The sequence below is a fragment of the Paralichthys olivaceus genome, chromosome 11, assembly GCF_024713975.1.
Source record: "Paralichthys olivaceus isolate ysfri-2021 chromosome 11, ASM2471397v2, whole genome shotgun sequence".
Lineage (NCBI taxonomy): Eukaryota > Metazoa > Chordata > Actinopteri > Pleuronectiformes > Paralichthyidae > Paralichthys > Paralichthys olivaceus.
Window position 1 is genome coordinate 22,552,137 of NC_091103.1, and position 12,905 is coordinate 22,565,041.

General features: G+C 42.9%; 1 protein-coding gene across 4 annotated transcripts in view; it reads left to right on the plus strand.

Annotated features, from left to right (window-relative positions):
• LOC109630033 (rho GTPase-activating protein 42) overlaps positions 1 to 12,905 on the plus strand; it is a 62,865-nt gene that overhangs the window by 36,862 nt on the left and 13,098 nt on the right. For all 4 annotated transcript variants that reach the window (XM_069533945.1, XM_069533944.1, XM_069533948.1 and 1 more), the window contains exons 4-8: positions 2,752 to 2,823; positions 9,899 to 10,000; positions 10,234 to 10,344; positions 11,814 to 11,918; positions 12,617 to 12,746. In XM_069533945.1, the coding sequence (XP_069390046.1) occupies positions 2,752 to 2,823; positions 9,899 to 10,000; positions 10,234 to 10,344; positions 11,814 to 11,918; positions 12,617 to 12,746 (520 nt within the window). The remainder of the gene's footprint in view (positions 1 to 2,751; positions 2,824 to 9,898; positions 10,001 to 10,233; positions 10,345 to 11,813; positions 11,919 to 12,616; positions 12,747 to 12,905) is intronic.

The window sequence follows — 12,905 nt, forward strand, 5'->3', positions numbered from 1 at the left end:
CGCCTGATATTTGGAACGAGCGAAAGCAGGGGCAGGGGAAAAACAGCACATTGACATTCCTCCCCCTATCCAGTAATGAAATTGCTTAGCGCTATTGCATCCTTTCAAGCATCACACTGTGCTCGCTCATATGGATTTAATCCTGTTGAGAGAGGCTGTTGCTGAGGGCATTCGGCACATCGCCAGTTTGAAAGTAATCCATTGAGTCTTAAATAAGTTGGCCCCTTTGCAAAGTATAAATATCTGAATCGGCTTATTGGAAATTATGAATAATCAAATGCTGATAATGGCTTGAATGTGCACTGATTGTCACTACAGAAAAATATGAATACAAATATATTTGTTCTCATTCCTTGTCAAGGTGTAAAATTAAGTCTGACTTGGGTCATACAGCATCTAAATGTTGAACCCCATAGAAACATAAGACATTTTATTCAATGTCCAATCAACTGAAATTTAATAGCTACATTTAAAGCCTGGTAATACTGCAGACTCAATTAGACTGAAAGCATGAGGAGATAAGACAGAGGAAATGTTATTATCACGCTGACAAAGTAGTATTATTCTCGCTGTTGACACAAGAGATAACGCAATGACTTCGATATGACTGCAGAATTGTAACAGTTAGATTTGATGACCATCAGATGTCCTCTACTCTCCTAATGGAAGGTCACTTGTAAGTAGATTGTGTTGGTTTATCTCACAGAAGTAGTTTTTTTTATTGCTTTTTAAATGCCATCTATCTCAGCCTTTAAATGTGTGTTTATGTTGAATGTGGATTGATTTCTGTATAAATTCAGATGTAACTAACAACTTAATGTTTGCACTGCTGTGTCTACATCTGTTAATACATTTGGCCGCTTCCTAATTTACACATAACCTCTAATCGTCACAAATATTGTCATCTTTCAAGAATTCTTATTTGCTCTTACAACATACAGCTAAATGATCTTCAATTCTTGAAATTGAAGATCATTTAGCAGCACCTGACCAGATCTAAAATTTGATTTGTAGAGTAGACATGTGTCATGGAAGGCCAATAGTCTACGTAGTTTTGTTCAGTTAACACTTTTTACAATAAGGCTGTAAATTATTGTTTATTATTGATAATTCTTTCATGAACCCAATGAATTTTTTTAGTTCTTAATATCAAAATTATTGTAGCCCATTGCTTACCTTTGCTTTAACTTAAGTTTTGTTAACAACCATATGTATTAATATGGACAGTGCATCTGCACTCTCTCAAGTTTTATCAAAACAAGCCAAAATATCCCAGATACAGGCGCCGCCATCTTGTGCCTTTGATGCCATTTGGAGCCAGAGCCTTTGCAGTATCGTTTTAATAGCATCCAATAATCAAATCAAACAAAAATCAACACCTACATATTTAAAAAGACAGAGGCCTTGATCTTGAATCACAGAGAAAAATGTATTTACCACTATTACAGTCAGCCACCAGGGGGCGATCCAGATGATTTTGTGTCCCATTTGGGAAATTGTCACGTCATCCATATTCATACACAGATTGTGATAAACACCATCTGAACAGGGTTACAGTTCCGAGTGTGAAACAATTTTTGAATAAGCCCAAATATCATGCTGGGATAAAAGTACGTTCTAAAAAATAAATTGACACCACAATCTTACAACGTCCCACATTTGCTGCATGTAAAGGGAAAGATTGCAGAGATTGAAGCTTCCTCTCTGAAGTCGCTCATCCAGGTTGGTTGATGGAGCTGTCAGGATTATTTTGGGACAATGAAAATGTGCAGTGATTAATGGTTCAAAACAAAAACTCCTGAGATGATGTGTATGTGTGTGTGTTCAGAGGAGTGTAGCTGGGGAACTGATAGTCCATCTCAGCCGACATCTCTAAATTAGCTGGTATCATATCCGTATTATAGAGCACAGCCTTTAGTTTATCACATGCACTCACCACACAGAAAAACACCTTAAATCAACCTTAAGAGCTGTGTCGTTTGTGACAGCGCCTCCCGTTGAGCGGCCCCCGCCAGTCTGATGTCATCTGATCTCGCTGGATGAAAACCCATCCACAGGAAATTCAGGAGCCCCTTAATGGCACCTCTCCGAAATGCTCACCTGCGAGGATCAGGCGTCGACTGTAATTGGTGCAATATATCTCGCCTATATCTGTTTCTGTCTGCGAGGAGGAGGTAGAGCCTCCAGCAGCAGAGACCTTTCACTCTGGTCACGATCACAGGCGAGGTCACCAACACGTGCAAACCTGCAAAATTTAAATGCATCGCAGGCTGCGGCTGTAAAGCTTCCTCATCGGCTGTGCGGTGTCATATTTCTGCGAGGTTTGACATCGCCGGTGCTTCACAGCTCACATAAAAAGGCTTCATATTCTTCTATCTAGCAGGGCCATTGTTGAGTGCTCTGTCGCTTATCTCCGCTGTGCTCATTTTAGAACCTCACGGTGACGCATTGTTCATTGTCACCAGTTTTAAGAGATATTAATGGATGTGATTGCTCCATTCTCCACTTGTATTTGGACTCAATGCATCTGTATTTGACTTGGGTGGGATAATTCTCCGCGCTAAATTTCCCATGTGCACATTTGTAAAGTAAGAGCTTTGTAACGTGAGTGACTGATTACAAGATTAGAGGTTTTTGTGATATTTTCATTCTCTCTGACAGTATTTTTGAATAATTCAGAAGTTGACACCGAGTCAGATCACATCTTTACCTCTTCTGTCTCTGTACTACTTCCTTTTTTTGTCATTTCAGATTCAGAATGCAGATGATGTTTTGATTACGCCCCTGGAAAAATTTCGGAAGGAGCAAATCGGAGCCGCAAAGGTACGAGACCTCCCACACGCGCAATTAGCAGTTGCGCAGCAGATATTTCATGTGTTGTCACACCTTCGCATCTCCCCCTCCTCCTCTTCATCTTCCATACTCTATGTAAATCATTAATTAAAAGTAAATTGTAACACTGCTCGGAGAAGTGGCCCACTCAGACTGGTGGGGGATTACAAAGATGTGTTTGCAAAGGTAATATTAAAAGATATTATAAATTGAAAGGATCATCGCTATTCTGATTTTATGTTGAGATAAAGTCAGCATGTTCAGCCTCATAATCTTTTTGAGATATACATATTTTTATGAAAATGTGCAAATGGTTATTCCTCCTTCAAAGACCTTTCAAGTGCATTAATAATCTGATTACTCTAAAGTTACATGATCTGATATGATGCATTCACACTGTTTGTAATCAGATTACTGCAACCCTCTGACATGCATTCCTCCTCAACCTATTGGATGCAGAGGATTGATATCAGTCGGGGGTTCTGCAGAGTGCTGCTCGAGGGCATGCTGGTTCCACAGTGGATATGCTGTTGAAGCTGGAGTTGACTGCAAAGAGAAGTGTGGGTTTGTAGCTACAAGCGATGCTTTCATTCCCGGCCAACACAAAGGCATGAAAATGAAAATACAGCAGCTTGTTTGTGGTCATTCCCTCGGTGAGATCAGAGGCTGAACACGCCGGTGCAGCTCGGGCCTTTTTACAGGTCTCCCACTGAGTTTCTGAGTTCGCTGCTAACTCTGCGCTGGACCCTGTGAATCATTTTACGCATCTTCACTTCACCCTCGAGACAGACGTTCCAGCCTCGAAGCCAAACTCTGGTCCATCTCGATTTGTTTTAGAAGACCTGACAGCCTCTGCTCTGCGAAAATATTATTTCACTATACTTCATCACAGGCCAAAGGAATGTGATGTAGACGAACTATTTCTCTTCCTGCTTTTCTCAGGAGCAAGAATCAATCACTCTGCTTTTTCAGCGGCCAGGCTAAATAATCATTGTCACTTCAACTCTCAACCATCACGTGGATCTGTCAAAATGAAACGACACATTTCACTGCCATCTCTTCCTCTCACTCCCCTGCCGCAGCCCTCGGTGTTATTTCACTGACTCCTCTCTATGTTTAGAAAATGGTTTCTTAAAAGCCACTACCCCCGTCACTCCCACTACCTCTTATTTCCTCCGACCACTTCCTCCTAATGGCTCTCTCCTCCTGCGGCCCATCCCCCGCCAAACATTAGCCCAACTAGAGTGAGATAAAAAGCAGACTTCACGAGTGGCTGAGCAACTTTCCACTGTTCTGAGAATCTGGAGCTCTGCAGGCTGTCTGACCCTTCTAGTTACTGGGCTTCATGTCTGAGGACGTCAGCCGGACTCTCTGACGGCGAGCTCTTGCCTTATTTGGCAATGCTGCCAGTAATCCCACCGAGGTTACGTACCAGTGTATCGGCTTCAGAGGCACAAGCACAACACTTTTCATGGCCGTAGCACACCAGCAGATTGAGAGCAGCACTACAGTCTGCTTCACACAAGGCTGAATCATGTTTTTGGAATAAAAACCTTGTAGAGTGTTCAACAAATGCACGTTGTGAAAGCAAGCCAAACTCAAACAATCGTGTATTTTCACTGCAAAGATGTGCACTTGCTGCCAAGAAGTGATAGGTAGAAGTGAAATTATTTTGAGGCTACACTTTTTTTGTGTTTCACATGTATAGGAACTGAAATAAGAAATGAAAATATGTCCTGGTTTCATTTACAGAGTTTGATTTCACTCAAATAAATCCACTCATTTGCTAATTGATCTCCGATAACAGAGACCTCCCATTGACCTGCTGCTCTAAGGGTCTACTTCTTCGTTCTTTTCCACAAACTGAGAACCATTGGAGGTAAACTGCCTCAAGCTCGGTCCAGCTACACAATCCGTGTGTATGTGTGTGCTTGTTAGATGTCAGATTTTTTAAGGCCTTAAAATTTAAACAAACCCCAGGGACACTTTCTCAAGTGAACACCAGGGGGTGTCTAACTGGTGGGTGGCATTCCTGCTCTCTGAAATTTTGACAGTATTATATTCCCTTCATGGGCCCTCAACAGTAGAGGCACTGTAGGGGTCCCCCCCCCCTCTAGCTCAGTGTGAAGAATTAGTGCAAACAGACCCAGATGGGAGTCAGATGGCCACCGATAATTTGAGCTGTAGAAAGAGTGCACACGCACATCAGATGATTTTATTTTGGCTGGTTATGCTCTCCAGAGGCAGAGATGACATTTGCATTCATGCAAAAATCCCAGAATATGCTAAACAAGACAGTACGGAGTAAAAGGATCAATTAAAATGGTTTGGGGATATTCTGGCCAGCTGTGGGCTGCACAACTTTTCAACCACACAAATATGTACAGTACATTTTTTATATTTCATTAATCCTGGGATGTTGTGGTGAGTCTGTAGGCATAAGTCAGTACCAACTTCATGCTCGTGCATTTTCCTCCACTCCTCTTCTCTCGAGCTTGTGATGCAAAAAAAAGAAATTACAGGTTTGTGCAAAAGTGATCATTAAAATATTTTTTGTGGGACTGAATATGAACATATTGTTCATTTTACAACATTCTTGGAGTTTCTATTTGCCACAGATATTCACACTCTGAATGTATCATTGCACCACAGTTGCCCACTGCACAGCACAGTAACTACACTGGAATGCTGCAGAAGTTTGAAGGCAGCAGCTTCCTGCCTTTTCCAAAAGGACGAGATACTCAATCAGATCATAAAGGAACTGGAAGTATTGCAGTTCTGTGCATTATTGTGACCATGTATCGTTTTGAAAGGATAATAAGATGAAAAACTAAATATTCTAGTACCTCATACTGTTGAAGTTTTTATATATTTGCACATAATCTGTGACACTGATAACTTAGTTTTACTGCTCTTTGCTTGTTTTTACATTTCCATTCATTATTTTAAAGTAAATATATCAGATAGCATGTGATATGTGCTCCAGTTGTACGGTGACTTCATGGAATTGTTTTGAAGGATGGACTAACATCATGGCGTTTCATCTTCCTGTATTTCCTCCCAGTATACACAGTTCTCCAGAGCTGAAAGGCTGCATGCTTATGTTTCACGTCAGTTTCCCTGTGATTAACTTTTCCTATAATTCTTCAGTGTCTTTGGGTTTGACAAAGCAGAATTGTCAAGGCAAAACACAAGACTGCTCAGCGGTGAAGATTAAAATTTAACTAACTAATGAAATCTTAATCCTTAAGAATTGGCTGCTGCAACTATTAGAATTGACACTGAAATTAAACATATTACAAGAGGAAACAAGTCACGGACTGATGCTGCAGTAATCCAGGCACGAATGGGAGAGTGCCTATTTCTGCCTGGAAAAGCTGTGGACACGATGTCCTGACAGGCTGGAATTTGTGAAACCTGCACAAACACAATAATTTGCAGTGATCGCAAATGAAATGCATTGTAAAACAGAAAAACACCATCTTACTTGCACACAACTGCTCAGACTCAAGAACAACTGACCAAGACTTTCGCCACATGCCTGGAAAAACAAAATAAATCATGAAATAACTTCTCAAAGGATCATTTACAGACAAGGTTAAGTATATATTTCATTTAGTTATTATAAAATTAAGATCAATGAGTAGACAGCCTTGGTGCAAACATTCAAATTCTTCTTGTTTCCTTGAACGTAACTAGTCTGAGGAAGCTCTTTATCCGTGGATAGGCACCGCTAACCAATGACACAGCCTAAAACAAATAATCGCAACAAGGATTTCCAAACCTCCCAATGACTCAAGTTACCTCTTCCCACTCATTACCTCTGCAGGAAGGTGGTGAGAGCGAGCTTTCAGTTGATCTTGACAGGGAGAAGCCTCAGGGATCCCTATAGGATACAGTGCAGTCTTATATTTATGCAGAGCTTGTCAAAAGACTTTTTCACAACATTATAATAAAGAAGCTTTTGAAGATTGGTCTTATGAAGACGCCAGCCTTTTCTTTCTCTTCCCTTGCTGCTTCGCTGAGACCTTAAGTGAGATCAGATACAGAGGCAATGTCAGTGTTTACCTGTTCAGTGTATGGAGCCTTTGTTTTGTCGTTGTCTTTATTATTATAGATGATGTTTCATAGAGCAGATAAATGTTCAGCTCACACACACACTAAATATGGTTCATTTGAAAATCAGCATGTTTGTTTTTCAGCTCCTCAGAAGCAGATGTTTGTAATTATTTCCTGTTAATTGGCAAACGTCTCGCTGTCTGTGATGTCTCCGCAGGAAGTCGGATCTCAGGTATAAGGAAGGAGAAACTTTTGGCTTTTTTGAGGCAAAGAATCTGAACTAGAACCGAAGCCGTCTGTTGCCTCTGCCTCCCCCGTGGAAGCGAGACCAGCCATTGCTCTTTAATCACCATCCTGGACCCCTGCTCCAATTAGATGCCTCTAATGAGCTCACAGACCGGTTGCAGAGTTCTCCCTGTCATGTCGCTGCTCGGAGAATCCATTTAAAATGAACATGTGGTGAAATTTGCTGCACGTGACGCCTCGCTTGCCATTGATGTTTGCATTATTCCAGGGTGTTGGACAGAAGTGAGGAAACGTAGCGTGATGCCGTGTGATATTTGGGTTCTTTACTCTACACACACACACATACACAAAAGGAAACCTCCCTTGCCGCTTACATCTGTTGCCATGGAGATGAGGCTCAGATATGATGGCCCTGAGGCTCATTAGGGTTGGTGTCAAAACTGGTGTTGTACCGCTTGCGCCCAAATATTCCCTCTGTCATGTTCGTGCCTGTTCTCAGAAGCAAACAGAGAACACCTGATGCCCAGATCTGCCCACGGTTTTTCCTTTTAATTATTTTTTCCTTTGTTACCAATTCGTAAAATCGTCCGTACCACAGCTGGCATCAAAGTACTGTCAACAGTAACACAAGACCTTCCAGTTAGGAATTCCTAGGAACCGGCATCAGAATCTCCTCCTTTCTGATTCTTATTTATTCATGAGGGAGCGAACAAAGAAATCAGACGAGGAAATCTCCCAAGTGCTAAGTTCATGTTGGTTTTGTGCACCAGAGTGTTGGGAAGTGCTTTGGGTTTTAGTCATCCTCAGTCAGCTGATAACTGGGGGGGTGGGTGGCGTTAGCTCGTATCAGAAACTCCCACTTCACGTGTGCTTCAGGCTGCACCGTATATCTATCTACATCTGTGTCCTCTGTCTCCACGTGTTGGTTCTTCAAAGCCTTTTCGCCTGCACTGCAGCACCCCTCTCTGCAATTTAAACGGCTCGTATTCCATATTACTCTCATTGCACAAACATGTCCAGAGGGTGGAAGGCAGCCGTGGGGTGGGGGGGATTCACCCGACACATGCACACACCAAACAAACACCTGGTGTTCTGCTGGGGTGTCATTATAGTAGCACCAGTTTATACATGTACTGGCTGGATCAGAGACAAAACAAAAGCAGGACACTTTGTGACTTAATCAGGCTGGTTCTGCCTCACAGATTCAATACACACTATTTGTAAGAGTGAGAGTGTCAGAGCAGACATATAGAGGAGGGGGTTTGTGTGCGTGCGTGTGTGTATGTGTGTTTTCTGGCACACACTGGTAGATTCCTGCTGTGACTGCCGGGCGCAGCTACACCTAAGGTTCTTAATTTAATCTGATCCCCAGTGAGTGAGTGTGTGCGAGTGTCTGTGCAGTTACGGCGAGCGTGTGCGTGTGTTGGGTTTTCCTTTTTTTCCCTGGGCTTCAGTTGTGTGCATGCTCACAAAATAACGTCACGTCAACGGTAGTCACAGTGGCAGACAGTCAGCTCCCCTTTGTTTTGTAATAAAAAAAAGGCCTTAAGGGAAATGTATTTCCTGTCTGCGCAAAATTTAATCGCATGTTTATTTTGCTATCCACCTGTTTATTTTCTCTTTGTTTATGAATAGTGAGTAATTGATTTTATTTCCCCTCCTCCTCCTACTCCTGAGAAGATCTTTCCCAGGCCAGACATGACAAGGAAGATGGAAATAAGATGCTACTACATGAGATTATCTATTGATTTTTGTGCTGTACTTGTAATAGTTATATAGGAGGGTCACAGTGTCTTGTGCTGAATCCCTCCGGTGTGTTTCAGATGCTGTGGTGGTTGCTGAGGCGGAACCCTGTTCTAGGTCATATCAGTAGCATACTAGTAGATTAGAATTGCTAAATTTCAGGGCTGTGGAAATGAAAACAAACAAGCGAGATCTGGTTACTGCCTCCGAACTTTTCCGGCCTCGGCCCCGAGCCACTTTATGAATGTTTGCGCAGCGAGTTGGACCTTAAGTGGCCAAAGCTTCGTTTAGAGGTCAGACTTGCAGATGAGATGACTTGGATGCCCTCACGCAGGCAGGTCCTCTCTGCTTGGGTAGAGTTTGATTAATGCCTGCGAAGTGGTTGATACAGATTTTTTTTTGGGGGGGGGGGGGGGGGGGGGGGGGGGGGGGGGGGGTGCATTTTTTCAATCTCTCAGTCCATATGCTCTATAGATGGGCATCTGGCATGAAAAGCCCATTTCCTGTTCCCCACTAGGAGCCTTGTGGGACACTGTCGGAGTCCTGGGACCATCGTGACTACAGAGCTTGACTTGTCTTTGCAGGTGGTGCATAACGACGGAGGAAAATTCAAACGGCATCCAGCCAGTCCCAGCTGTGACAGCGCCAAATGCATTATGCTATTGATGATTTACAGTGTTAGGTATTTTGCTGTGAACCTCCATCCCCAGCTGGGCTACTGTGAGAATAATAGCGTATATTTCTCAGAAGCCCTATTGATAATGCACAGTCCTTGTTGACCATGCCGGCAGTGCCTGCTCGTCATTACACGCTCATATGCCACTTTTATGGCTCGTAATAATCTCTTGACATGAATTTCAAATGACATGTGGCTGGTGGCATGTGAAAATGTAGTTAGACCTCCACCTAGTGGCAGCTTGAGCACACACACACACACACACACACACACACAGTAAAGATACATGACATTTTCTGGTAAAGCGTTTAATCCTTTCATGTGTCTCGTGCATCTTTTTAGGAGGGGAAGAAGAAATTCGATAAGGAAACGGAGAAATACTATTCCACACTTGAGAGGCACCTCGGCTTGTCATCCAAAAAGAAGGAGGCGTATCTGCAGGAGGTAAATCCAAAACAACTTCTTTCATTCCTATCATGTCTTTGAGTAATGCTGTTTTGTGGTTGGCTGGGTGTCACCTAAAAATAAAGCTATTTGTTTGTGTGCCCCTCTTTGCTCATTAGCTCTCTGAGCACACAAGGTCTCCAGGTGGTGGTGTGAGCATTAACTCTCTGCTCCCCCAGCTTGACCCCTGTCTTTGTTGTGGCACTGACCCCGGTTTGTTTGTTCATTCCCAGGCCGACGCACAGATTGACAAGGAGAGGCAACTCTTTTATGACGCGTCGCTCGAGTACGTCTTCAAAATACAAGAAGTGCAAGAAAAGAAGAAATTTGAGTTTGTTGAGCCGGTGAGAGGATTTCACACATTTCCTGCTCAGTTTGTGTTGACTGCATATCAAAGATGCTGTAATTGCTTTGTGGAATGTGTGTGGAATATATTCAAACTAACCACTTTGATACATGTGCAAAGATTATTTAAAGCTTTTTAAATCATATATCGGTGCTTATATATTCCACACATGTATCATCTTCATCACACAGTGTCTGTGTGTTATTGTCAGTTCTTTGGGGGATTGTGTGTGTATATTTAAATAAATTGGCTGTTGTTAAACACAACTAAAGCAAATCTAAGCCCCCCCCCCACCGTACAGATAAAAGCCGTCGATTCTAACATGTTTAGTCGGGAAGTTTCCAGGAAACATTACGTTCTCGAGGTTTTAAATGTCAGGGAACGTGAGATGGGAGCAAAGTGACCGTTTTTAAAGCCCCCACTCCCATTTGTTTACATCTACTGGCAGCTCACCCGGAACCTAGGCCAGAAATTTAAATCTACGGGCCCAGGTAGTGCTGGGGGGAAATGACAAGGCTCAGCCTTGCCTGTGATGAATCTGGTCACAGATAAGATGGTTCATCCTTGAACATTTGATATACCAAGCCTCATCCCAGAAATCAAATCAGCGGTTGTGTCTGAGGACGTGGCTCAGTGCGGCTCTGTGTTGGGGGGATCCTATATGCTAGAGATGGGATCAGCTTTTTCCTTCAACAATACTGTCGCTGCCTTTTCCGCAACAGTCAGTAATGTTTGTGTGATATACAGAAAAAAAGATCAGTATCTGTCAGACATACAGAAGCCCAACTTTCTGTTACATTCTTTTTGTGGCTCTCAGCCTGTGTGTAATATCCACTTGGAATTTTTAATTTAAACAGATCCGTTAATTATATTTTCTACAAAGTACAATAATGTTCAATTAAAATTTAATTAGGTTTTGACTTAATTTACTCCAAAAGTGTGAGAGTGTGACTATCTATAAGCTATGATTGACAGCACGTAGTTAAAGCAAATTATAGGTTTTTGCAGATGATCCCATGTTTGTGAGCTATAAAATGATAATTGTGATTGCATGGTGGTGCCGTGGTTCGCACTGTCATCTCGGCCGGGGTCTTTCTCTGTGCAGTTTGCATGTTCTCCCCTCGTCTGTGTAGGGCTTCCTCCCACAGTCACAGACATGCAGATCAGGGTTAGGTTCACTGGAGACTCTAAATTGACCGTAATTGTAAATGTGAGTAAATAGTGAAAAGCTGGGACTGGCTCAAGCCCCCTCTGCTACCCGCAAAGGAAAAGTGGTACAGATGATTGACGGATGGAAAATCATAATACATGGTCAAATGTGATTTTAAATGTGATTATTGTTTCTTGTGTTTAAAAAGGTTATTCCAAGCTGCAGTAAACCATTTCTAAAATATGCTGTATTTGTGTAAATTGGTGATCAGGCTCTGTATTCTTTATGAATCACCCTTAAATATTGTTCCTCTGCAGCTCCTGGCCTTTCTTCAGGGATTGTTCACGTTCTACCACGAAGGATACGAGCTGGCTCACGAGTTTGAGCCGTACAAGCAGCAGCTCCAGTTCAACCTGCAGAACGTAAGTCTCAGCAACTCGAGGTTGTACGCAAAGGCAACCAGCCACGTAATCACATTCTGCAGCTTATCATGGCCCGATACAACAACGCAAGAGCTTTCACAAATGGATATGTGTTTTCAGAGTGTTGTGTTGCAGGCAGTCACCCATTTAATGCCACTGTGTCAAGAAATAAATACTTTTGAGTTAAACTGCAGCTGCTGACATGTCCCTCTGCCTCCTTCCATCACTATGACCTCACCTCCTGCCGCCCGGGGGCCAAAATTTCACTTTGACCCAAAGTGTCAGCGTCATTGCCCTGAAACTTTCCACTCCATAACCCTCTCTCTGTGTCCTCAGATACAGAGAGCTCCAATAGGAGCTGGAGAAGGTGACGCTCTCTCATCTTCTCTCAAAAGACAGAAGATTTCTTGCAGCATCAACGACAGAGTCTCTTTCCTAATTTGGCATCATCCTCTTCTATTATGAATTGAATGTGTTTGGATAAGATGCAGTGTTTGTATTTTCCAAATAGCTTCCCAATGTGTTAGTCTTTCTCTCAGGTGTTCTCATGCAGCTGCACAAATATGAATCATTTGCCCGTTGTTTGTGAATCCTCAGTTATTTGTAGTCGCTGGCAAAATAAGGATATTTCCGAGATGAGAAATCACACAGTACACAAGATGTCTGATCTGTAACACAATCCCATGTTTTCCGCGCAGACACGAAACAACTTTGTGAGCACCAAGCAGGAAGTGGAGAAGCTGATGAAGAGGATAAGGTCCGCGGATCAGGACTACAAACCCCCGGGCCAGTGGACGATGGAGGGCTTCCTGTACGTCCAGGAGAAACGTGAGTCTCTCAGACTGGGCTCCTGGCCAGCTCGGCCCTCTCGCCCTCTCCCCCTCTCCCCCTGCGCCTCACTTCTAAGTGCACGGTTATGCATCCATCACCATAAACATGCCTTGAGTTTCTCCCAGGCCTCCGCACATGAGATCGTCTGACACAGAG